The 26518-nt window shown below is 52.8% G+C and overlaps 1 protein-coding gene across 3 annotated transcripts; it reads right to left on the reverse strand.

Annotated features, from left to right (window-relative positions):
• Positions 1-26204, reverse strand: LOC130024073 (aldo-keto reductase family 1 member C15-like). Of its 3 annotated transcripts, none has more exons than XM_056114718.1 (9): positions 26070-26204; positions 23884-24051; positions 20640-20756; positions 20089-20166; positions 19511-19633; positions 19096-19205; positions 17159-17324; positions 950-1032; positions 1-135 (listed from the first exon to the last, which is right to left on the reverse strand). In XM_056114718.1, exons 1-9 carry the CDS (start codon positions 26154-26156, stop codon positions 93-95), a joined length of 975 nt encoding a protein of 324 aa, XP_055970693.1. In that variant the 5' UTR covers positions 26157-26204; the 3' UTR covers positions 1-92. The 3 variants fall into 3 exon arrangements, with proteins under 3 accessions (XP_055970693.1, XP_055970694.1, XP_055970692.1); XM_056114719.1 differs by lacking the exons at positions 17159-17324; positions 19096-19205; positions 19511-19633; ... (2 more) ...; positions 23884-24051; positions 26070-26204 and adding exons at positions 2555-2720; positions 3429-3538; positions 3814-3936; ... (2 more) ...; positions 7650-7817; positions 9134-9220; XM_056114717.1 differs by lacking the exons at positions 1-135; positions 950-1032 and adding exons at positions 13612-13924; positions 15324-15406.
• Positions 26205-26518: the final 314 nt, after the last annotated feature.

Consider the following 26518-nt stretch of genomic DNA (forward strand, 5'->3'; position numbering starts at 1 on the left):
CAAGAGCGGCCGGGCTGACCTCAAAGGCGCTGACCCTCCATACAGGCAGATCCCTCCGCAGGGTCCAGGAGCTCCTGCCATGAGGATCTTGCTTAGTACTCATCAGCAAACGGGTAGTTGGGGTCACCAATCGCACTGCGGGTGGAGAACAGGTCAGTGTGGTGGCCACCTTTTCATGGCATCAACCAGGGTGCCCGAGGGCGTGACTAGGCCAGGATTCCCCCTTTACCCACCATGAAAAATTCTCCCTAACACACGGAGTGACCCTGGGCAAGTCCCCCACTCCCTCTGCTTCCCACAGTCCCAGGGACACAGCGCCAAGGCCATGGGTGTGACTGAAACCCCAGTGTCTGAGCCAGAAAGACCATGGCCCCAGGCTGAGTCCCTCCTCGGGGCTCACGTGGTCCCTGGACAGGAGGAGCCCATGGGGCCGCCCTGCACTTTCCCCCCAAGAGAACACCGAGCCCTGCCGCCCTGGGCCACTCTAACGGACTTGGGGTGCCCCCGAAACACCCCCACTTGAGATCCCAGAGGGCGTGCAGCTCCTCCTCTTGGAACTGCCCCTTCTCTGTCACTCAGTGGTCAGTCCCTCTTCTCTGCCTCCTTCTACATGCCTCTCCTTTAGAATGCCCTGACCTGTCCCCAGCTGTCCTGCAGCCCCTGGGGTGGTCTTTGTGTGTGAGACAGAATCAGGGAGCTGGTCCCCAGGATCAAAGTTGAGGCTCAGACCATGACAGTGATTTCTCAGAGGTGACCAGGGCACTTTGAGGTGGCTTCTGGGCCCAGTCCCCCATTGCTGTCCACTCTGTGTCCTGGGCTGGATGTTGGGTCTGAGGAGTCCAGAAGCTCAGTTCCAAGCCTCTGACTCCAAAAAGCCTGTTCCCCACAAACTCAGCACCCCCAAACCTTCCTTTAGAATCAGGTGCTTTTCCTTTTTAGTGTCACTCACAAGTCCATTCTGATATAGCGGAAGTTCCTGTTGAGGCCGTCAATGGCTTTCATGTCCTCCGGGGTCAGTTCAAAGTCAAACACCTGTAGGAAGGAGAGAATCTCAGGGAACTCTCCCCTGTCCCCCCCCCCCCCAGGCACAACTTGTCCCAGCACAGGCCATGCTGGGGTCATGTAGGGAGGGGCTGGCCAGCCTCCGGGGTGCTGACCTTAGAGCCTGTCCCTCGCTTTCCTGCCTTGACTCTCCCACATCCTGCTGCTTTTACTCACAAAACAAAGTCACTAGACTCAGCCACCCCAAGTTGAAGTGAATTTCTGTGAATTCAAGTGAAGTGTTTTTTCTCCTTTAAACAGAAACTTGGACCAACTGGAAACATGTCCAGACACTGAACCACTTTTTTTGAGTCTTTCTTGCTCCACCTTCACTGAGATTGCAGCAGATATGGGAGGACCAAGGACCCACTTGGAGGGTCTCTCCAGAATTGCTGGTTTCAGGAAAATCACTCACTGATCAACGTTGTGAACACCCCACCTGCCTAGGGTTCCCAAGCCTGGTTCCCTACTTGCTCAGCCCTCTCAGCGTGTTTGAGTCTCACAGATCTAAGAGTCTGGGAGGAAGGTCTGTCCCCCTAAGGCTAGCTCCCTCCTGTCTCTGGTAGATAGTCCTGGCTGCGTGGAGACTCCACAGAGCAGATGTTAGCGCCAAGAGTCTCAAAGAGGGAGGGCATGCGTCCTCCTGTGAACAATTTCAATGAAAAAGGCAGTGGCCCCTCACCACCACTTAGAGAGGCCCTGTTGCTCCTGAAAAATGCTCCAGACAGTTCTGGAAGAGCAGCCCAGCTGAACACAGACAGGAAGACAGTGCTTTCCTCTCATGATTCACCAGCCATCGATGCTGCCTGCAAATAGCTCCAAGGTTAGAGCACACGCCTATTAAATCAAGGGCTAAATGTTCTCTTCTGCAAACATGCAGCAGACGCTGGCACAATGAGTCTTCTCAAACTGCAGTCAGCGGAGACAGTTTCTCAGAGCACCCGAGGGTCGTGGAGAGCAGAGAGCACTGTTTGTCTGAGGCACCAGGAGAGAGAAGTGGACTTGGGAGGAGCCCTCCCCCACGAACCTGCTCAGTCTCTGACTGGCCAGAAGCTGGGCAGGTCCCATTGATCACGATGACCCAGAGGCTGACACTGTCCCCAGGCCCTGTCTGGTGTACTCCTAATACCCAACTTCCGTTTCAGGAGGAGAAGCTGGCAGAGCTGTGGCAGCGCAATGGTGCCTTGGATGAGGCCAGGCAACCCTTGAGTCCTCAAAATAAATACACTGTGTGGGGGCCCCTATGCCAACAGGCTTCGGAGGGTGGAGAAGGAAGAGAGGAAACCGAATGCCTTTGTGACCAGTAGGACCCAAAACTGATGCCAGCCAGAGCTGACATGAGCTCATGTCAAACCCAGGTGGTGACAGACAGGCCAGGACTTGCGCTCAGGGTCTCGCGGCCACTCTTGCCCACAAAGGCACAAGGAGAAGAATGAACAGAAGGACAAGGGTCTCTGTGCAGAGGCGAGGGAGAGAGGGCCCGGCCCCTGCTCACTCACCACTGTGCCCGTACCTGGAAGTTCTCCCTGATCCTCTTCTCACTGAAGCTCTTGACCAGCACCACCACCCCCCGCTGCAGCTGGTAGCGCAGGGCCACCTGCCCCGGGCTGCGGCCGTGTTTCTTGGCGATGGCCATCAGGACCGGCTCCTCCAGGAGATATGGACTGTCTTTGGAGACCCTAAATAAAATACACATGGATGTGAAACGTGTAAGGTGAAGACTGGTTCCTGGGCACCCCCGTCCCTTAGATCCCCAGAGAGACAATGAGGTGTGCAGTCTTGGCACACACCACAGACATTCCTCCACAGCCTCACCAACCTGAAATAACTGATATTTACACGAGTGCACAATCGGAAACAAATATAGGTTCCATGTCCGTTCCACAGAAATACACAGTGCGTGTGAAGTAGAGGACAAGGAGACAGTGTCCGGGGTCCCTCTGCCCTGTGTTACCGCAGTGCGTCAATGTGCTGCCTAAGAAAGAACTCACAGACAGGAACTGCGGCATGAAGGGGACAGCAGCGGGGAGCATGCCCGAAGTTTGGAGGTGGAAGTGTTAGTTTCACACAGGGTATGAACCGTCCGTTCGCCAGACTTGGAGCATCCAGCGGACTCCTAGCAAGGTGTGCGTCTCGCTGGCCCGAGCACAGAGCAGGCACGTCCAAGAACCCAACGTCCGTCCCCGGCACCTAAGACCCCTAGAACTGTCGGTAGTGCCTGTGTGCCAATAGCAAAATGCCACTCCATATTGCGAATGGTCAGAAGCGTCGCCCTCAGTCAGGGTCTGGCTGTGGGAGCTCATGGCTATGCTGGGCCCTCGCTCCGCAGAGTCAGTCACAGAACATCAGCACTAAGAGCTAATACAGAAAACAGACTCCCTCGTTACCATTGAGGGTCCCTTTGCGACCCCAGGGCGCTGTAGGCCACGAGGATGATGTCCCTGGCCCTGCAGAAGTCCAGCAGCTTCTGCTGGTTCAGGTAAGGGTGACACTCCACCTGCAGGACCAAGAACACAGACTCAGACCCTGAGGAAGCTCTCCTGAGTCAGGAGCAGACGGGGAGCTTGTTTGGGTACGTCCTTCCCACTTTGAGACCCTCTCAAAGGACGGCCAAGGGTACCCGCTGCCATGGGCCCTTCCAGGGACATGTCCACAGGCCCTTGCATGCCTGCCCTGGAAAGGGCTCTGCACCCATGCTCCCTCCTCGCCCGGGCATCTCTGCAGTCAGGACCCCTGGGGACAGTGGCAGTGGGGAGGGAGCAGGGGGCTCACCTGGTTGCATACCGGCTTGTACTTGAGCCCCGGCTTGCTGAGGATCATCTCCAGCTGTTTGTGGCTGAAGTTGGACACGCCGATGGACCTGGTCAGCCCTGCGTCTTTGCAGCTCTCCAGGGCCTGGGGACAGTGCACAGGAAGCCCTTTCATCTGCCCGCAACCCGTGACCAGTTCCCCTAAGACCGTGTCCCCAAGAGCCCCCTTTCCACAGGTGGGTCACTGCCATCAGGGCCGCGTCCCTGCCCGCACCCCAGCCGTGTCCATGCCTGGGACCTGTCCCTTGTTTATAGGATCCTCAGGGGGTGCTCGGGGCTTACACAGGAACAGGATGGAACTTCCCCAGGTCAGGAGCATCCTCGATCCCTTGGGCCTTCTCCTGCCCTGTGGAAGTTCCTCAACAGGCACCAGCAAAGGGCCGAGAGACCGGGACATGTCTGCAGTGAGCATGTGCCTGCCCCAGGATGAGGGAGGCCTGGACAGGTTCCCAAAGTTCTTGACCCCCAATCTAGCCCAACTACAGCTGAAGCCACAGCCCCTGATCCCTGGGAATGTGAAGACCCCCACTTAGCCCGTTCATGATGGGCTGTCGCAGCCAAGCCCATTTAGGGGTCTTGCTCCTGAGACAAAGAGCCCCCAGCGCCCCCAGAGCTCAGGGAGAAGAAGCCCTGTCTGCACCGATAGAGGGAATAGCCAGGCCCAAGTTCCAGTGATAGAGGACAAGCCTCTTCCTCCTGACACTGTGACTGTTCCGGTGGCAGGTGTCCCCTGGCTGTGGGGCCACACTCACCTCCCACGTCTGACATAGGTCCACGGGCTCGAGGATCACCTTCCCGCTGGCATCTGTGGGCAGGAGGTCCTCCACCTGCTGCGGGGCAGAGAGAGGACAGGGAGATGTCTCACTCACAGTAGCTTCGCCACTCAAACATGCACAGAGAGTGTGTACACATGTCATAGGCATGTCTTTGCATACACATATGTGTTTACACACTTGTGCCAGGATAGCTGCATGTGTGCATGTACATGTCCCTCATGAGAAGACACGGAAGGAGGAAGGTCAGAGCGTCTGGGAAGCGGCGACCATGGCCCATCCCCAGGCCTCCACCTGCCCTGTCCCCAGGAACAGGCCCTTTAGTGCGGGGGAGGGGACCCCGGGGTGGGGGGCAGCTGTGGGGGAAGCATCTGTGCTGATGGCTGTACCGGATGCCCCTCAGTCTGTCACGGTGTCTTTGAGGAGCCTGGTGGTGAGGGCCTGGTGACACCCATGTGTCTGTCACAAACGGCAGCAGGGTTTGGCTCTTCTGGGCAGGAGATCTGAGAGGTCCCTGATTTCTGTCCCCAGGAGCCTGGGGCAAGGGAGCAAACAACTGGAAGTGCTGAGTCAATCCTCATTTCTGGTCTCATACTCAGTAACTTTCAGTTTCTCTTTAGGTTGTGAAAACCCTACTTGCATCTCCTCTGTATCCTCTTGAAGTTCCATTTTTGTTTTTGAGCTTCTCCCAGCTGTGCTTAGTTAGGGCTTGGCTTTGACTCTGCCCTCTGGGATCATTCATGGAAGGTTCAGGGACCATATGTGGTACCAGGGATGGAACCCAGGTCAGCCACACAAGACGAGCCCCCTTCCTACTGTGCTGTTGCTCTGACCTCTAAATTCACGGTTCTTATTTGAACTTCTCCGGCAAACGCACAGAACCCAGTTCATTATGACCCACATTCACTCTGCGCTCTGTTAGTTTCCCCCTTTAAGACTTTTTTCTCTCATTATATGTTTATTTTGAATTTCAACTCTTGGGCATTTTCTATTTATCATGTGAGTACATTGATTAATCACAGAAGGTCACTGGCAGGGAGTTGTGGTACTTTGCTGGGGTGAGGTAACTGAATACAACAAATCCCAAAGGGTTAACCCTCCTGTGGATGAGCAAAAACCTAAATAATTAAGAATGTTTAAAATTGGGCTGTCTCAATAGCGCTGCAGGGAGAGTGTTGGCCTTGTACATGGCCAGGCTGGGTTCGATTCCTGGTATCTCATATAGTCCCCCAAGGAGAAATTCCTGAGCACAGAGTCAGGAGTAACCCCTGAGAATGGTCAGGTGTGACCCAGACAGCAAAAATTAAATTTAAATAAGAGTGCTTAGAGTAGACAGAGTGGTGGGGGTGCTGAATGCAGCTTTGATGGAGAGAAACATTAACACTGATGGTCAATGGAGAATTACTTATCTGAAACTCTATTATTAACAAACTCTATTATTGACAAAATATCATAGTGCCAGACCAGAATAAACTCTTTTAAAATGTGTCTTATGGACAGTGGTAAAGAAAGGTTGGACTTCAGTGTTAATTGAAATTCTAAAACATAATCATACATAATCATTTGCTTTCTTGCCAAACAATATTGCATCAATATAAATTCATAATAGGAAAATGTATGTGGTGGTGAAAGGGCTCTATGGCCAAGGAGAAAGAGAAGTTTAGCAACTGTGGTTGCCACATTACCCCCCTGACTTGTCCAGCAGGCCACATGGTCGGAGGCTGGCCTGGGAGTGATAAAACGTCACCTCCTACGAGCAAAGCCCAGCTACCTTCATAGCTATCGGCACATGAATGATGAAGAGGTCCACATAGTCCAGCCCCAGTTTCCTCAGGGACCTTTCCAGGCTCTGGCGGACCAACTCTGGCTGAAGGAAAGTTGACCCAACCTGCAGGGACCAAAGAAATGGCCTGTTGGTTAGAGTCTCACTTCTTCAGGGACCAAATTCACCTTCAGTGTTAAAAGTGTGAAAATTTGGGGCCTGGGAGAGTAATCAAAGAACTGGGTCATATGCTTTATATGGGCCCCAGAAACCATTCCAACACCATGGGGTTCCCTGAGTACCAAACCCAGAGTAACAATACAAATACCATCAGAAATGGTGAAAAATAAGTAAATAAAGTGGGAAAGTGCGAACACTGTTTGGAAGAGGTGGGAGGAAGAGCTCACTTCCTCACGGCCAGCAGCCACAGGACCCAACTGCTCAGCCCTTACGGCTAGGAGGGGACGGTGTCCTCACATGAAGACGCCCAGGTGCTAGACAGGGGGATTAGCAACATATTTGGCAATGAGCAGCAGGTTTCATCGAATCCCCTTCAAGTCCCCCCTCTCCTCCACATCTCCACAGAAAGCTATTGCTGTGGGAACGACCAACAGCCTGTGGGGCCCAGGAAACTGAGGGAAGGTGGCCTTCCACATGGTCAAGCAAGCCTTGGGGGCCAATGGACCTCACTTGGTGCCACCCTGCCCAAGAGCTGATAGTTTGTTAGAAAAGTAGCTCTATGGGTTTCATCAGATAAGTCGGCTGTAAATCTTAAGGATGCCCCTTTATAGGCAATTTCTTTCTTTGAATCTTATTACTTTCAGAATTTTATCTCTATCTATGGCTTTCGTCATTCTGATCAGGATGTGTCTTGGAGTATTTTTATTTGGATTTCCTCTAGCTGGTATCCTTCAGGCCTCCCGAATCTGGTAGCATGTGCTCTTCAGCTTTGGGATGAGTGTTCAATCATTGCATGAATGAAATTAAAACATGAAAGTTTTGTAACTATATCTCATGGTGATTCAATAAAAAAATTAAATTAAATTAAATTTTAAAAAAAGTTAAGCAGCTCTGAGGATGCGCAGATGGCTGGTCACCTCAGTGTTGGGGAAGTCCTCTCACAACGGCCGGGAAGTCCACTCAGGATCTGGTGGCCCCGTTCAGTGACCATTAAAGAGGAAATGCAAGAGAAACCTGACACACCTCAAGACTCACGGTATCCCGTGGGCAGCAGGGCTTCCCTGGGACAACGGCCCCATGTACCTTGGTGGTGTAGAACAAGTCCTCACGCTTCACAGTGCCATCAGCCATCTTTGCGTGCATCGCCTCCTCCACCTCCTCCTCATTCTGGTACACATAGGCGGCATCAATGTGCCGGAAGCCAACATCAATGGCCACTTGGGTGGCCTCACGGACTTTGCTCTTTGGAACCTTCAAAATGCAAGTGAGAAAGATGGTTGGCCTCCCGGCTCAGGGGGAGTATTTCCCCCAGCTCCTTTCAGGGAATGCCTGCGGGCCCTGTGTCACCTCCTCCCTGAGGCCCTCCAGCCTCTACAGCTCCCCCCCTCACCCCCCACCCCGCCCTCACATTCACCTTCTCCTGCATTAGGGTGACCCTGAGCCCAGTCAGGGAGCTGTTTCCCGGGATAGCCATAGTCTCCACCTACTCAAAGCCCAGGGCAGGCCCATGGGGTCCCCGCAAACTCCCCCTCGCACAGGAGAACTGCAGCTGGGACCAGGCTGGGTCTGGCTGGTGCCCCCGGATTCCCTCTGAGGGATGGTGACAGACACCTGGTTGCTTGGACCCCAGAGAGCCAAGGGGTCCTGCTGCTTCTGCCCCAGAAACACCAGGCGCTTCTGGGGTCACCTGTCCTGTTCCAAGTCCAGCCTCCCAGCCCTGCAGAGACTGTCAATACATGGGACAGAGGGAGCCCCAGAAACGAAGTAGAGCGGGCGCCCACAGTCTCCTTCCTTGGCCCCGGCACAGCCGTGCACTTTGCCTGTAAATACTGTGATTAAAATTCCTGCTGTCTACCCTAGCCGAGTTTAGACTATAGATCGAACACAATGGCCACCCAATGCCTCTAGTGCAAACTACAACACCCAAAGGAAAGAGAGGACAAAAGGGAATACCCTGCCACAGAGACGGGGTGGTGTGGGGGGGATGAGGTGAGGGTGGTGAGAGGAATATTGAGATCATCGGTGGTGGAGAATGGGCACTGGTAGAGGGATGGGTACTCGATCATTGTATGACTGAAACGCAAGCACAAAAGTTTGTAAGTCTGTAACTGTATCCCATGGTGCTTCACTAATAAAAATATTTTTTTAAAAATTTCTGCTGTCTAGAGGGCGAGAGACGGACACTCGGACTCTGGACTGTGTGACTTCACCTGAGAGGTGAAGTAGGGAAGGACACTGCAGGTGCGTGAGTCGCAAGCTCCTTCCAGACACCCCATCCCAGGAGTTGCTATGCTGGTGTCCTGCTGACCACAGTGGCCTCTGGGCTCTACCTCCAGGGCACAATCTGTCCAGGTCCCCCCAGAACTCCCAGAGGAGGATGAGACCCTCAGGGGGGAGCCCAGCCCAGCCCCTCACATCCTGGTGTTCCTCAGGCAGCCTCTACAGATCAACCCTGCACTCCAGGCATCCCCTCCTGATACCCCCATTCCAGAAGCCCTGACACAGCCCCCGTTGTGCCCAGACCCCCTCCTGACTTGGCCCCGGCCCCTCCACCCCAGCTTACCTACTTTGGCAAGAGCATAGGTGCCAAAGCCCAGCGCTGGCATACAGTGCCCATCATTCAGCCTCACGCTCCAATTGCCCCTGAGGTTCATCCCCGTGCAGTACTGCTCCCCGGTCTTGGCCGTTTCTAGCTGAGCCCAGCAAAAGATCAGCTGAGGGGTTCTTAGGCAGCCTGCAGCAAGGCGACCCTGGGCATGCTGCCAGCTATTCTGACATGGAGGCAGAATCAGCGCTCGCACTCTGGGTGCCTGCCAAATGTGTGGGGGCATCTTGGGGCACTCCCAATGCCGGCAGGGCCTCTCAGCCTGTCCTTGATGGCAAACGCTTCCAGGTCACTCCCATGACGGCACCAGGGCTGCATGCAGGGCCCTTCTCCAGAAGTTCCACAGAACTGCGTGCTCAGGACAGCCCAACCCTGCCCAACAACCAGGCTGAGATACACATGTGGCTTTTCCTCTTTCCTTCCTCCTCCCTCCCTTCCTCTCTATTCCTCCTCTCTTTCCCCTCTCTTTCTTCCTTTCTTTCTCCCATTTCACCTTTGAACATTCAGTTCTTCATAGTTGAATGCACTGCCAAGAACCTGCTAAATCCCAGAGGCCTCCATGCTAGATCTTAAATGCAGGACCCCTGTCCACATCGTTCACTTTCTCTCTTCCTTCTTCCATCTCTTCTTAATTTCATCTTTCTCTCTCTGATTCTTTCTCCCCATTTTTCTCTCTGGTTTTTCTCTGTCACATAAGAACAGACACAGATACAGACACACACTCACACACATACTCACACACTCACATACATTCACACATTCACACTCACACACACTCACATACACTTACACACACTCACACATACACACACATTGTAACATTAAGGTGGTCCCAGTATGCTGTGTAATCTCCAGGACTAATCTGGAGTGTGTATAAATGGTGACTTGTGGACCATATCAGAGCCTCAGGGCTGACCCAGCCCCACACAGGCTGAAGCAACACAGCATCCACCAAAGCCAGCTCGGATTCCAATAACCACACACGTGATGTTGACTCAATGTGTGTCAACAGAATCCTGGCTGCACCCATTCGATAATCCGCACAGAGATCTGGCTGAGTCATGCCTACTAAGCAGTCAAGGGCTCCAAAGGGGGCAAACGCGTGTCTACTCCCACACAGGAAGGTGTAGCACCCAGCACCACAGGGGCCATGAACACAGGGTGCTGGGAGAACAGACCGTGGCTGAGCTCACCCAGCCCAGAGTGGGGCAGGTGCTTCTGCAGTAACCTGCATGGGCTCCCACAGTGACTCACACTCACGATCCCACACACACTCGGCCAGCTGCTCCCACGGGTAAGACATGGGCCCACGGCACTGTGTGAGGGTCTCTCCAATGAGTTCACTGCCCAGCATGGGATGGGAGAGTCTAGGAGGGGAGGGACACATGGGAAAGAGGCTGAGGGGGATAAGGTGGGGCAGCAGGAAGAGGGCTGGGACCTGGGGCCTGCTGAGGGGAACTCGGAGGGGCTTGTTTTGGCTGCAGAGAGAGTGCAGAGCCAGGGGGGCAGGGTGGGAGATGCAGGTCTGGGGCTCACAGTCCCTCTGACACTGCTTGCACGTGCCAGGAGGGAATGAGGAAGAAACGGTGGAAGACATGCTGTGCACCCCAAGAGAGTAAGGAACTGAGATGCAGCTCACAGAGCAGGGTTGAGCAAGATGGAGAGTCGCATGGGGAGTTTGTCTGACGGTGTCCTGTAGGAGAAGCCTTTTCTATTTGATTGGATTTTGGAGCCCACAGAATCGTGCTCGGATCTTCCACTTGGCTGCACTCATGGATCATTCTGGCTGTGGTCAGGGGACCCTGTGCTGGTGTTCGACCCTGAGCCAACCACATGTGAAGTTCACTCCCTATCTGCTTTTCTACCTCTCCAGTTCCGTAATTTTAAGTTTTAAGATGTCTGTATGTTTATATTAGTTTGTGCATAGATTAGAGATGAAACTTCTGCTTGATATTTACAAAATTAGGTTTTTTTTACTTTTTTCTTAAAGTAAAATTTTATTTTATTTTTTTTCCCTTAAATTTTTATTAGTGAAACACCATGAGGTACAGTTGTAGACTTACAAATTTTTGTGCTTGGGTTTCAGTTATGTAATGATCGAATACCCATCCCTCCACCAGTGCCCATTCTCCACCACCACTGATCCCAGTATCCCTCCCACCACCCCATTCCCCCCATCCCACCCTACCTCTGTGGTAGGGCATTCCCTTTTGTTATCTCTCTCCTTTTGAGTGCTGTGGTTTGCAAAATTTGTTTTTATTTATATCAGCATTTATGTGGAGTTATCGAAAAAGAATAAATATGCTAGTAATACATGATACTCCCTGCCTAAAGAATGCCAGATTAGATGCTTCTCTTTCATCATTCACATAAGTAATTTTCAGTAATTTTCTGAAATATACAGAGGTATATTTATCTGAAATATAAATGTATATGTATCTGAAATACTGGGCTGGAATGATAGCACAGCAGGTAGGGAGTTTGCCTTGCAAACGGCCGACACAGGTTCGATTCCTCCACCCTTCTCAGAGACCCCGGCAAGCTACGGTGAGTATCTTGCACTCATAGCAAAGCCTGGCAAGCTACCAGTGATGTATTCAATATGCCAAAAACAGAAACAACAAGTCTCACAATGGAGGTGTTACTGGGCCCGCTCGAGCAAATTGATGAACAACGAGAGGACAGTGCTACAGTGCATGAATGATATAAAGTATTAAAAGAGAGCAGAAAGGGAGTATAGGGCTGAGGGACTGCCTAGCCCTCAGGGCACTGTGCCAAGTGAACACTCCTCACTAACCTGCTCGCTGCTGACTGCTGAGGCAGGTGTACTCTGGAGTACCTTCATATTTCCTCCTCCTCTTCCTCCTCTCTTTCTGCTCCGCAAAGCAAGGGGCACCTGGCTGGCTGGAGGCAGGTGGGGGCTCCCAGAATTTCCCAGCTTGGGCTCAGTCGCCCACGTTTGGTGACCAGCGAGGTTCGTTGTTTCCAGAGCCGTGGCTTGGAGTCTGAGTCTCGCACCCCCTATCCCCCCACCCATCTCCTGGCTGATGACAGGATGAGTGTGTGTGGCAGGGAGTTTCCCGCCTGGCCTGCTTCCTGTTCTCCCACTGGCTGAGGGTCAGGACCTCAGTGCATCTGACAGATATCCCCTCCAGGGTCAGCCAGCACGTTCCCTGTGGTGTGGCCTCTGGTGCCCGAGACTGTGCAGTGGTCCCAGGGGCACCTAGGAAGAGGACACTGCAACATGGCTGCCTCAGGATGGACATGGACTCTGGCCGTCAGTGCTCAGCTATGCATGGAACCAGGAGGAAGTCGGGCACAATGTTCCAAGCATCCTTCTCTAGAAGGACGGGGTGGGGAGACGACCCCAGCACTGTCACTGGAAGAGAGACAGTCCTAACTGTGTGTTTGTGGAGTGGGGGGTGAGCAGATGTGTGATGTACCGGGGGAAGGGGCCTGAGGAATCCAGAGAGAAGGGTATTGCCAATAGGGTCGCGGGGGCAGGGAGAAGTGAGGGCCCAGTGACGGCTGTGGGAGGAAGATCAGAGTCAGGCATGGCTGGGGACAGGAGGTCAGTGTCTGCCCAGGACCCCGGAGAGTCCTGCTGTTTCACAAGGTGAGCTGTCACCCCTTTCGTCCCTCCTCAGGCACACGACTGTTTGCTCTCCTGAATTCTCCAGAGCCTCTTGGGACTGAAGACATTGGGTCCTCAAAGGCCAGACGGACACCTAACTTGCTTCCTGCTCCAGTAGACTACACACACAACCTCTCGTGTTCAGAGCAAGCAATATCTGGTTTTACAACTGACAAAAAAATCAGCCAGATAAAGAATTTTCAATAAAGTCTGCAAGATGAATGGCAAACTACAAAAGAATGTTTGTTTTTTAAAAGTGGCAAACATGGGCAGAGGACTAGAAAATTCAATAGTGAATAGGACACCTGCTTTACCACCAATGAATTTAAGACTGGAGTTCTTGGACAATAATGGCAAGCTTGGAAAATTACGATGACTAAAAATGTTTTCAGTCTATGTACCAAAACTCTGAAAATTTCAACACTATAAACAAACACACATTTGCATAGACTTGGCACATCCTCTAGAGAACAGGGTAATGATGCCCTAAAAATAGATTGAAATCAAGGTCACTGTGAGGCCCCATGCGGGACACTGACTCAAGCGAGGGACATTGTCTGAGGTCTCAGGGCACTGTGTGCTCCACGGGGCCATGACAGCAGAGACTGAATCTGCCCCTTGAGACAAATGACCGGTTAAGGGGGGATGGTGCTCAGGGAGTGAGGCAGAATGGGAGGGAAAGTTACTAGGCCCTTCCATTCCCCGGGACAAAGATGACCCACACAGGCCTATGGACCAGCCATGCCCTCAGACTCACAATGGAACTCATACTGTATTGTAAACAGAGGCAACATCGATACAACAACTAGAAAGAACAATCAACAGGAGAGCCCCCAAGAAAGCAGTTTAATTGGAAATTTCCAAACTGTTATATTCTTATATTAGCCTATATCAGTATCTGATTCCAATGTAATTTGTAGTGAATAATCTATGATTGAATAATCAGGATACAATGCCTTCGATCTGAGTATTGATTGGAAGGAACAGGTCAAACGGAAAAGGTGGGGCTGAGCCTCCCACAGCCATGTTTGAGGGTCCAGGAGCTCTGGGGATGGTGCCTGGGACAGCGATTGAGCTCAGCTCTCCTCAGCAAACGGGTAGTCAGGGTGGCCTACTGTGCTGTGGGGAGGGAGACAAACAGGATTAGCATGGCGGTGGTCTCTGGGGTCAAAGAGCAGCGTTCTGCCAAAACTTTCAGGTATACCAGAGTTGTTGGCTGAAAACTCCAGGTCTTCTCGGAGTTGGAGTGGGTGACCTCCGCCCACCTCCCTGGACTCCGGAAGCCCCAGAAGCCACACTCGAATCCCACAGCCATCTCCATGTAAGCTCACTGCCTAGTTAAATATTCTGGATTTTCTGGAGTGACACCTCCAAACTCTACAATGCTAACAGCACATCAGATAGGATGGAAATGTAACACAGAAGCCAACGAACCTCATCTAAGAAAAACATCCACACAGAAGGTTCCACTAGTAACAGCAGCTCAGTAAACCCTCAGGCGACCTAATGTCCCCAGGGTGAGATACAACAATTTTTACTAATTTTATTTTACTGAAATATTTTTTGGTCATTCAGTTTGCCACTCTGTGGTAACCAAGCAATTTAAAATAAAATCTAGTGGGGCTTCTATGAGGACAGGCTTGAGGGATGGTTGGGAAAATGGGAACAATGATGGAGGGAAGGGGACAGTGGTGGTTGGATTGGGGTTGAAATACTGAATGCCAGTAACAAATCATCATGAACAACTTTGCAAACAAAGTGGAGGAAAAAAGAGCAGGGTTCTCAGAGGGCATGGGCTGGGCTAGCCCCTCCCACCTTTACCCACAGTGATAAATTCCCCCAAGACAAAATGGACTCTGAGCAGGGACAAGTCCCCCCATGTCCCCAATTCCCACTCTCCGGGGGAAACACTGCCTGAACGGCATCAGGTGTGACCGAGAACCCCTGTTTCTGAAGCTGCCAGAACTACTGCTCCAGGCCGCTTCGAAACCCACATGGAGACTCAAGGCCACCTGTTCTCTCCAGTCCACTCCCCCAAACATCCTCCCTAGCCCCTGTGGTCTTCCCAAAGGTCTTGAGACCCCAGGACATGCACACAGCTTTTCCACAGGAGGGGTTCAGGTCCTCCCCATGGGACTACCTCTTCCCTTTGTCACACTAGTCGCCCTCACCTCTGCCTCCTTCTGCATGTCTGTCCTTCAGGGAGTCTGTCTTGTCCCCCAGCTGTCACACGGCCCCTTTCAGGGTGGCCTTTGTGTGTGAGAGACATAAATGGGGCAGCAGGTCCTTGTGCATCAACAGTGGGGCTCAGAACAAAAGCGTTTTTCAGTGGCTCTGACCCAATCTATTGCTATTGTCCACCCTGAATCCTAGGCTGGACATCAGGTCTGAGGAAGCCAGAGGCCCAGTTTTACACCTCTGTCACATATTCTACCATCTGTCTAACCCAAGATGCCTGTTCCCCACCTCCAAGCTCCCGCTCCCCAGCACACCATTAGAATCGCTGACCCCCACTTACAATTCCATTCCGCAATAGCGGAAGTTCCTGTTGAGGCCATTGATGGCTTTCATGTCCTCTGGGGTCAACTGGAAGTCAAACACCTGCAAGAAGGAACGCCTGGGAGTCTCCTCAGGGAAGGCAGCTTCTCCCCAGGACATGGGTTCCCCACCCAGCCCACACTCACAGCCAGGTAGAGTATGACTTCAACTTCTCAGCTTACTGCTTGAGGCATTCCTTGCCTCAGTTTCCCACTCATCTGTACCCTCTCTTGAGTGAGTCTCTGTGGATGTGAGTGAAAGGCCTTTGTATTCTCTCAGTTAAAGGACAGCAGCACCAACTTGCAAGCACCCACTGTCTGGGCCACGCTGAGGTAGGTTTTCGCTTCCTATGCTGCTCTGTGAAACTGGGGTAGCCTGGAGCCTTGGCTCAGGGGTGTGTGTGTGTGTGTGTGTGTGTGTGTGTGTGTGTGTGTCTGTGTGTGTGTGTAAGAGAGAGAGGGAGAGAGAGAGAGAAAGGGAGAGAGCACCTGCCTGGTGGCCTCTCCAACGTCACAGATCCTGGAACCTCCCTCCTGCCCAAAGGTGTAGCCACCTCAGCTGTCCTGGCCCCCAGGTGCTGCTTATTCCCTTCTCATCTCCTCTCGGGAAAGGCCGGAGCATCCAAGAGGCTCACAGATCTCACAGCAGAGAGCCCACCCGGAAATAAAGCCGCCCTGCCTCAGTCTGCTTCCATGGTCAGGGTGGAGACTCCACGGCAGGACAGCAGACAGTGGGAAGGGCAGGACCTCAGTTGTTAGGCATCACAAAGGAAAACACAGTTCCCCTCTATGCCAAGAACCTATCCCTCCATTGTGTCTCCATTGTGCCAGGGGGATAGACCAGAGGGCAGGGCACTTGCCTTATAGGATCCTATCCCTGGCACCACACATGTTCCCCTAAGCACCTCCAGAAGTGATCTCTGATCACAGAACATTGAGAAAATCCTGAGCATTCTCTAGATGTGGACCAAACACACACACACACACACACACACACACACACACACAACACATGCACCCACGCACACACATACGCACACAGATGCACGCATGCATGCACATACACACTCCAGACATGAAATGCTACCGTGTGGTCTGGAGAATAGGCTGAGCTGAACTGAAGACAAGATGGAGCTTTAAACTGTCTCAGTGATTTTGGAGTTGCTTTAAGGTGTTTCTGTGAATCATGTCTATAGATTCAATACTTATGTCACTTGACACAATGTCATCTTCTACAAATGATAATTCCCCTGATTAAGTTTTTTCTCTCTTCACAGAGTGTCCATGAGGTTGTGGACACTCTGTGTAGACACTCTCCACATAAGAGAATGTGTGGAGAGCATGTTAAGGCTGCCCCGAGGCTTCACTATCCCCAGGGCCTCTCACCCGCCCCTTCCCCCCGCACCTTCACATGCTTCAGTCGAGCGCACCTCCACAGCGGAAGATGGGCGGAGAGTGCATGCACCCCAACGGCCTCCCCACAAGACCAGCTCCCTGGAGCCCCGGGTTCAAACAGTGTGTGATGGGGAGAGAGAAAAGAGCTCAATCCAGGTATCACAGTTCCTATGGGTGGAGGAGTCCTAGAACTGATGTGACTCCCGAGGAAAAGGTCCTCGTGCCAAACCAAGTGTGACAGAGAACACCATACCCCCATCCAGGGCTGTGCAGTCAGGCCAGACATCCCACAACACACTGGCCCCCGGGGACCCAGGAACACCAAGAATGAACTTGGACGTGAGTGGGAAAGAACATGTGGGCCCAAATGCAGGGATGAGAGAGAGGGCGCCGCCCTGCTCACTCACCACCGCACCCCTACCTGGAAGTTCTCCTTGATCCTCTTCTCACTGAAGCTCTTGGCCAGCACCACCACCCCCCGCTGCAGCTGGTAGCGCAGGGCCACCTGGGCGGGGCTACGACCGTGTTTCTTGGCAATGGCCTTCAGGACCGGCTCCTCCAGGAGGAACGGACAATCTCTTTTGATCCTACAAAAACAAAATCCCAAATATGAGGATGTGCAGGGTGTAGGCCTAGGGGCATAGCCAGCTGCCCTGTTCCAAATATCCCTAGAGAGCTGAAGGGGGCAATATGGTGTGACCTAGGGAAGATTTGCATGATCCTCTGAAACATTCAGAATTGCACAGAACTGGTAAGAGTCAACATGACCCTTGACTCTCAAACTGAAAATCGATTTTTGGTATGTATTCACACAGCCAAACTATCCAGCAGAGAGGAAATGAAGAGGTGGCGCACTGTGTGGGAGCTGGGCACAGAGAGGGCCTAGGTGCCTGCCTCCCCATCAGCCCAGCACAGAAACCTGCCCAGACCGAAAAATAAAGCCAAGAAAGGGTCCTGGGGCAGGAGCTGTGCGTGGAAGTAGCACGGCCAACTCCTCAGGAGATGGAAGGTTCTGTCTCCCTGCAGGCTGCAGCCCCCACGGTCCACCCGTTTGTCAAACTGAGGGTCTTAGAGTGCATGTGTGGAACATGGGCAAACATGCCCATCACCTCACTTTCTAAGTGCACATAGGTTGTAAGTGTAGCTCAGGTGGTACCACATAATCTTGGAGTCTGGAGTCTATCCTTAACACCATGTGACTCCCCGGCACTGCTGGTGGGCCCCACATCAATAGTGACTAGGAACATAACATCAGAATGAATATGAGCAGATGGACGAACAAGGCCACAAGTAGCTGCGGTGTGCAGTTGAGGCCTATGAGGCCATGTGGAACTCACTAACCCTTGAGGATTTTTTGGTTTTTTTTAGGGTTTATTTTGTTTGTTTGTTTTGGTGCCAATCCTGGCTGCGCCCAGGGCTTACACATGGCTTTTATCTCAAGGACCACTCCTGGTGGGCTCAGAGGACCACATGGGATGCTAGGAATCAAGCTTGGTTTGGCTCGTGCAAGATCAATGCAGTACCCATGTATTATTGCCCTGGCATATATTTCTTATGCTTATGCTTGAAGAGAGCAATGCAATCTCCTGCCCCACACCTGGCTGTCCTCACCAGGGTCCCTTTGAGAGTTTCCCTCCCCACCCCAAGCAGAGCCCCGACAGCTGAAGACCTCTGGAATCAGCCACAGCCATGCTTAAGACCACTCTCCACATGCTCAGATGAGCCTCACGCATGAAGAAACCTGCAGAGGAACCCAGGTGTGCGGGATCCGGGGCTTAGATCTTCAAGCCTGCTCGGATCAAGACTGGGCCTCCTCCACCCAGTTTCCCCATCTTCCAGTAGTTAGAAATTATACCCACCAACTGCCTCCAGCGCTGTTAATGGCCAAGATCCAGAGACAATAAAACCAAGGTCCCAGAAGCACATGGTTCCATTTGCGGCTGCGCAACCTCTTATTGTCTAGTTCTCACTCTCGGAGAACCTGGGCTACCAAGAGTATCCTGCCCATACAGCAGAGTCTGGCAAGCTCCCCGTGGTATATTTGATATGCCAAACCCAGTAACAATGATGGGTCTCGACCCCCTGACTCTGAAAGAGCCTCCAATGTGGCACTTGCTAAAATCTCAGAGTTAGGACTAATGGAGACGTCACTGGTGCCTGCTCAAGGAAATAGATGTACAACAGGATGACAGTGATACAGTGATGATTGAGTCATTCTATACACAAATGTGAAAGCTTAAAGAGATCTGTTTGGTTGTCAGGGAAGATGCTGCTAGAGTGTATCCAAAATTCTCTTTATCACTTTGGGTACCTGTGAGAACAAATGGTGACAAAGTGTTTTCAAAAATTCTCATTTACCATCGAGGGTCCCGGTGGGATCCCAGGGCGCTGTAGGCCACAAGGATGATGTCCCTGGACTTGCAATAGTCCAGCAGTTTCTGCTGGTTCAGGTAAGGGTGACACTCCACCTGCAGGACCAAGAACACAGACTCAGGCACCAAGGAAGCTCTCCTGAGCCAGGAGCAGACGGGGAGCTTGTTCGGGCGTGTCCTTCCCACAGACTCTCTCACAGGCTGGACAAGGGCACCCACTGCCATGGGCCCCTCCCAGGGCAGGTTCACAGGCCCCAGGTGCTCTCCCGGGAGAGGGCTCTGTGTGTGTGTGTTCCTGTCGTCAGGACCTCTCTGCCCTCAGGGCATCTCTGCACTTAGGACCCCTGGGGACGTGGGGGCAAGGAGGGAGCAGGGGGCACACGGGCCCACCCACAGCTCACCTGGTTGCACACGGGCTTGTACTTGAGCCCTGGCTTGCTGAGGATCATCTCCAACTGTTTGCGGCTGAAGTTGGACACGCCGATGGACCTGGTCAGCCCTGCGTCTTTGCAGCTCTCCAGGGCCTGGGGACGGTGCACAGGAAGCCCTGTCATCTGCCCATGCCCTGTGACCGGAGTACTCCGAGACCATGTCCCCAGGAGCCCCCTTTCCACAGGCGGGTCACTTCCATCAGGGCTGCATTCCCTCCCCGCACCCAGGCCATGTCTGTGCAAGGTGCCCACGTCCCTGCGGGCCCGCAGAACTGTCAGTGTTGTTTTGACTTTAGGGAAGGGCCTTTGGGCCACACTTTCCTGTGTCTCAGGCCTCCCTCTGATGCTGCACTCAGGGATGATTACTGGGGACCGGGTGCAGTGGTGGGGATGAAACACAGAGCAGCCACATGCAAGGCAAATGCCTTACCAGGAGTACTCTGATCCATGTTTTCCATGTTCCTATGGGGGTATTCTGGGGTATGGCAGTCCCACCAAGGCCAATGTCACCAGCGACCGGGGCCCCCGGGCTTTGGGGCTGCACCTACCTCCCACGTCTGACACAGGTCCACCTGCTCTAAGAGAAAGTTCCCACTAGCGTCTTGTGGGAGGAGTTCCTCCCCGGGCTGCAACAGAGAACAGAGAGGCTTCTTAAGGACACACACTTTGTAGCTGGGTCCACTGGACTCTGTGTATGAGTGTGCGTGTATTTTTGTGTGTGTACACATGTGTGTATGCATGTGTGTATATGTGTGTATCTGTGTGCTGTGCATATGTGGTGTGTGTATGTGTGTGTGTGTGAGGTGTGTGCATGTGTGTGTGCTCACATGTGTATGTGTGTATGTGTGCTTGTGTGTGTGCCTGTGTGTCTCTGTGTGTGCGTGCCTCTGTGTGTGTGTATGTGTGGCCCCAGGCTTTCATTCGTGCAGCCTCAGGCCTGAAATCAACCTCAAGGGTGGGAAGGTGGCCACGGTCATGGGCATCCATCTCGCAGCCACCTGGGCCTCCCCAAGCCTCTCTCTCAGGAACACCCAGCACAGAGTGGAAGCAGCTACGGGCTGACCAAATTGTTCACGCTCCAAGAGCAAAGTCCAGCTACCTTCATAGCTACCGGCATGTGAATGATGAAGAGGTCCACGTAGTCCAGCCCCAGTTTCTTCAGGGACCTTTCCAGGCACTGCCGGACCAAATGTGGCTGAAGGAAAGTCACCCAAAGCTGCATGGTACAAATAAATCACACAGAGCTTTTATTTACATAAAATGGCATCTAGTTGCAGTTATTTGGGAACCGAACTGGAACTTCAGTGTCAAGTGCCTGAACACTGGGGAATGGGAAAGAAGTCGAAGCCTGAGGCATGTGATTCGCATGTGATACAACCCACAGAATCCCAAAGAAGCTGAGCACAAAACCAGGAGAATGGGGGGAAAGTGAGAATTTAAAATTGAAACAAAATGATAAAAATGCACACTATTTGTATGTGGTGAGAGGAGAGGAATCTCAGAGTCCTGTGTAATAAACCAGATATGGGATCCAGGGCCTGAAGCTCCTCCAAAACACGCTGCTCCCCGGAAACTGGGTCTGAGGTTTCCCAAGCTTGGAAATGGATCATTTGGTGGCCGCCATCCTCCAGAGGCCATTGGACAGTCAGGTATGGGCCAGCAGTGACAAGACACATGGGGCCTCACGGGATGGGGGTGGAGTCAGCCCATTTCCTCCCCTGCCCAATGAGTCTCCCCACCCAGGAACGGCCCCTCTGGCTACTGATCAAGCTGCTTAATGGCCATGGTCCCAGAGACTCACAAACAAATCTCAGAACCCAGGGGCTTTTGCCAGAAATGTGTCTGGACTTTGCACTTAGTTTCCAGTGCCAGGCCACCCCAGGTGGGAAAAGGTGTCATACCTCCACCTATTTCCCCTGGCGGCTCTGTGGCTGCCATCTTCCAGAGGCCATTGGACAGTCAGGTAGGGGCAAGAAGTGACGAGTCACACAGGGCCTCATAGGATGGGGGTGGAACCAGGCTCATCCTCCCCTGCCCCAATGAGACGCCAAGTCACCACCCATGAATGGCCCCTATGGCTGCTGATCAAGTTGCTTAACCGCCATGATCGCAGGGACTCCCAAACGAATCTCAGAATCCAGCAGTTTTGGGCATAAATCCCTCTATATTTAATTATTGAAATTTCAGAATTCCAAAATTACATGGCCGCAATAGCAGCCACAAGACATCATATGCTACTCATAATCAGTAATAGAAAACAAACTCTCTAATGTTGCCTTTGGCAAGTCTGAGTGTTGGCGTAAAATCCTAAATAATAATGGTATCAAAATATTGAATGTAATCAAAGTAGAGAGAGAGTAATGTGGAAATCATCTGCCATACAGGTAGGGGGAGGGTGTGGGTTGGGGGGTATACTGGATTTTTTTGATAGTGGAAAACATGAACTGATGAAGGGACAGGTGTTTTATCATTGTATGACTGAGACTTAAACCTGAAAGTTTTGTAACTGTTCTCATGGTGATTCAATAAATAAATTTATAAAAAAAAAAGAAATGGATCATTATGGATTATGGTCTAGTATCAAAGGCTTTAATCCATTTCATTTGACTTTTGTGCATGGTATTTCACCCCTATACTCCTTGCAACACTATCCACAATAGCCAATTTCTGGAAAAAAAACTCAGGGGTCAAAGAATAGATGACTGGATAAAGAAACTACAGTACATATACACAATGGAATATTACTCAGCCATAAAAAAGATAAAGTCATGCAGTTTCCTGTTACATGGAGGGACCTGGAAAGTATCATGCTAAGTGAAGTTGGTCACATGGATACTGACACAGAGTGATCTCTCTCATAAGTGGGATATAAGGAAACATAATCGGGGAATAATGAGGATGCAAAAACAATGGAAACAAGAACACAAGAACTGGTATTTATTAGGAAACACACCACCTGAGGGAACTGGGATTAGGACAGGGACGAGGGTCAAGACCGTGATGGAGGGAAGATCAACAGGGAGGAGGGGGTGGTGCAGAAGATGGTAGAGTATTATGGATGAAATCCATTTGGCAAAAGTACTGAAAACTACAGTGCAAAAACTTATGTATTTAAAAAGTGGCCCTTGTAGAGGCAGACTGGTTGGTGGGAGGCAAATGAAGGGATGGAGGAAAACTGGTGGAGGCAAGTTGACTGGTAAAGGCATTGGTGTTGAAATAATGGATGTCTAAAATCTAATCATGAATAGCTTTGAAATCTAATCACTGTCACTGTCACTGTCCTCCCCTTGTTCATTGATTTGCTAGAGTGGCCCAGTAACATTGTGAGACTTGTTAATGTGTTTGGCATATCAAATACGTCACGAGTAACTTGCCAGGCTTTGACGTGCGGGCGAGATACTCTTGGTAGCTTGCTGGGCTCTCTAAGAGAGGCAGAGGAATCAAACTCAGATTGGTCGTGTCAGCCGCATGCAAGGCAAATGCCCTACCCGCTATGCTATTGCCTTGCATGCAGCCGACAAGGCTGACCTGAGTTCAATTCCTCCACCCCTCTTAAAGAGCCTGCCAAGCTACCAAGAGTATCTCACCAGCACAGCAAAGCCTGGCAAGCTACCTGTGACGTATTCGATATGCCAAACACAGTAACAAGTCTCACAATGTTACTGGGCCCTCTTGAGCAAATCGATGAACAATGGGAGGACAGGACAGGAAATATGATCATGAATAAAAAAAAATTTTAAGAAAGAAATGGGTTGTAAGACTTGAATTTGGAGACATTAAAAGGACATGTGTCAGGAACCCAGGCCCCCATTGATTCTCTCCTCCACAACTCCACAGGCAGCCAGTTGTTGTGAGAATGACCAGTGGTACCTGTCGGGTCCAGGAAACTGAGGAGAGGTGGCCTTCCACGGGGCCAACCAATCCCAGAAGCCAATGGACCTCTCTTGGTGCCTGAGAGCTAGAAGGCCTGAGAGCCGGTCAGAAAAGTAACTCTGAGAATGTATGGACAGATGGTCACCTCAGACTTCCCTCAGACAATGGCACACGTTTTCAGTCACCTTTGGGTAGACAGCAAGTAGAATTTCCACACAGACCCCTGAGTGAGTACAAGGGAAACCTCCAAGGACTTGTTCTGAGACATGTGCCCAAGGAATCCCAGTGTGGAGCCAGTCAGTTCCATCCCTGGGGACAGACACATGTCTGAGAGCCCACCCCTCACCAATGACTCCATCAGGGACAGTGCCAAGGTGGGTCTTTCCCTCTCCGAAGGCCTCAACCACCCAGAATGCCTGGGGGCACCCTCTGGGGTAGCAACGCCTTGCCCACAGCCCAGCCCTGCATACCTTGGTGGTGTAGAACAAGTCCTCACGCCTCACGGTGCCATCAGCCATCTTCGCGCGAATTGCCTCCCCCACCTCCTCCTCATTTTCATAGAAATAGGCAGCATCGATGTGCCGGAAGCCAACATCAATGGCCATTTGGGTGGCCTCACCGGCTTTGCTCTTTGGAACCTTCAAAATATGAGTGAGGAGGACGGTTGGCTTCCTGGCTCAGCGGGAGCATTTCCCCCAGCTCCTCCCAGGGAACGTCTGAGGGCTCCGTGTCACCTCCTCCCTGAGGCCCTCCAGCCTCTACAGCTCCCCCTCCCTGCCCTCACACTCCCCTTCTCCTGCACTAGGAGTGACCCTGAGCCCCGGGAGGGAGCTGGTGACCAGGGCAGCCAGAGTCTCCACCTCCTCAAAGCCCAGGGCAGGCCCATGGGGTTCCCCACAAACTCCCCCTCCCACAGGAGAACTGCAGATGGGGCCATGCTGTGCTTGGCTGGCACCCCCTGGATTCCCTCTAAGGGATGGTGAGGCTGCCTCGTTGCTTGGACCCCAGAGAGACAAGGGGTCCTGCTGCTTCTTGCCCCGGAAATACCAGGCGCTTGTGTTCTGAGACCCGCCTCAGCCCTGAGGAGACCCGTCCCACACACTGGCTTCCCTGCCAGGGGCTGTGGGGTCCTGGGGTGCCGGGGTGCCTGAGGAAGAAGGACAGAACGATGGTGCAGGACTTGGAGACCTTGGACTTATGCAAGACCTGTAGCAGAAGCCTCACATTTCACCGAGACCCTCATCTTCCCCACAGGCACAAAGCCTCCTCCGAGCTCAATTCATGACTCCTATTCAATTCATGACCAGTCTGCACCAGACCCCAGGGGTCGCCTGCCCTGTCCCAGATCCAGTCTCTCAGGCCTGCGGGGACCGTCAGCACCCGGGACAGAGGCAGCCCCAGCAGAGGAAGCCGAGCAGGCGCCCACAATCTCCTTCCCTGGGCCCTGCACAGTGAGTGCAATTTGCCTGCAAATACTGTGATTAAAATTCCTGGGGTCTAGAGAGTGAGGGACTCTGGATTGTGTGACTGCACCTGAGAGGTGAAGTCGGGAAGGACACTGCACGTTGTGAGTCCTTGCAGACATCCCTTGCAGGGGCTGCTGTGCTGGTGTCCTGCTGACCACAGTGGCTTCCAGGCTCTACATCCATGGCATGATCTGCCCAGGCCTCCCCAGAGCTCCCGGAGGGGGGTCGAGGCCCTCAGTGGGGAACCGAGCCCAGCCCCTGGTGCCCATGCTCAAGACGCCCTTTAGAGTGCCCAGCCTGGGCCCCTGCTGCCTCTCAGGGGACAGCAGCTCCCAACTAGGACCCTCAAGCAGTTCTTCCTGAGCCCCAACTACAGCCGAGCTGCCAGGCAGTGCCAAGATGCTCGACCAGCCAGTGTGTCTGCACAAAGGACTCCCGTGAGGAGCACAGGGACTGGGCGACATGGCTTGTGGGCAGGAGGAGACTCCAGGCACTGGTGGGGACTGGAAAAAGGGCAAGGTGCTGGCACCAAGTGGAGCACCCCATCTGCAGCCCTTAGTATTCCTTACAGAACTCAGTATGTGCCAAGTCCCGGACACCGGCCGTGTGACCAGGATAACATTGACACACAGGACATGCTCTCCCAAAGGACACGTGTCAGCCCAGAGCTAGGGCCAGCCTCATTCTGGTGCAGACTCATGTCCTCTGAGTTTCCTGTCTGCAGCTTCACATCGTGCTCCACAAGTCCCAGCTAGTGGCTCCAACAGCGTCCTGATCGCCTGTGTATGTGCCCAAACACCCCAACGGTCTACGTCTTAGGTAACCCCAATTAGAGGCTCAAACAGCCCCAGAACCACGTGTCAACCTGGGAGTGCCCTAGATTGTCCATGTGCCATGGCCATTCCAGGTCGCCCTCGGCCCAGGGAGCACTCGCTCACAGGAATGCCAAGGGCAGCCAAGAGATTTCAAAATTGCCCCGTGCCATGCTCTCCCCGAGCACCTATCCCCTAGCTCACTCCCAGACATTAGTCACATCTCTGTCCTGGGCAGCACCTCCAGGTCCATTAAGCTAGTGGCACCCTCTGACAGCCCCGTATGCCCCTGCCCTAGGGTCTCTTGCAGGAGACCTTGGGTCCTGGCTGTGCTTGGGTAGCCCCTCTTGAGCTAGGCCTCGCCATCCTCACACTCACATCAGCAGGAGCGTAGGTGCCAAGTCCCAGCACTGGCATCCGGTGCCCGTCACTGAGCTGCACACTCCGCATGCCCTGGAGGTCCATCCGTGCACACAGAGTGCTACCCACGGTGCTTCCCTGTCCCAGCGCAGAGCCTTCAGAGCGGTGAGAAGCGGAGTGCGGGGCTCAGGGCTCTTATTCCCCCAAAGAGAGGCGGAGCAGGCATGCTGCCCAGAGGGCAGCTGGAACTAGACCAGAGTCACAGGTTCTGGGCATCCTTCCGGTGTCCTCAGGCACAAACTTGGACTCACCCACACTTGAGCCGTAGGGCTGATCTCACCTGCCAACCCGTTTCCAGGCTCTCTCTCGAGATGCAGTCAGGCCCCATCGTTGATGCTGTCTGCACATGGGAGCGTCTCCACATGAAACCCCTAGAAAGCCGTGACTCGGAGAGGCCGAGCCAGGCT

This window comes from Sorex fumeus, unplaced genomic scaffold (assembly GCF_029834395.1).
Source record: "Sorex fumeus unplaced genomic scaffold, SorFum_2.1 ptg000026l, whole genome shotgun sequence".
Lineage (NCBI taxonomy): Eukaryota > Metazoa > Chordata > Mammalia > Eulipotyphla > Soricidae > Sorex > Sorex fumeus.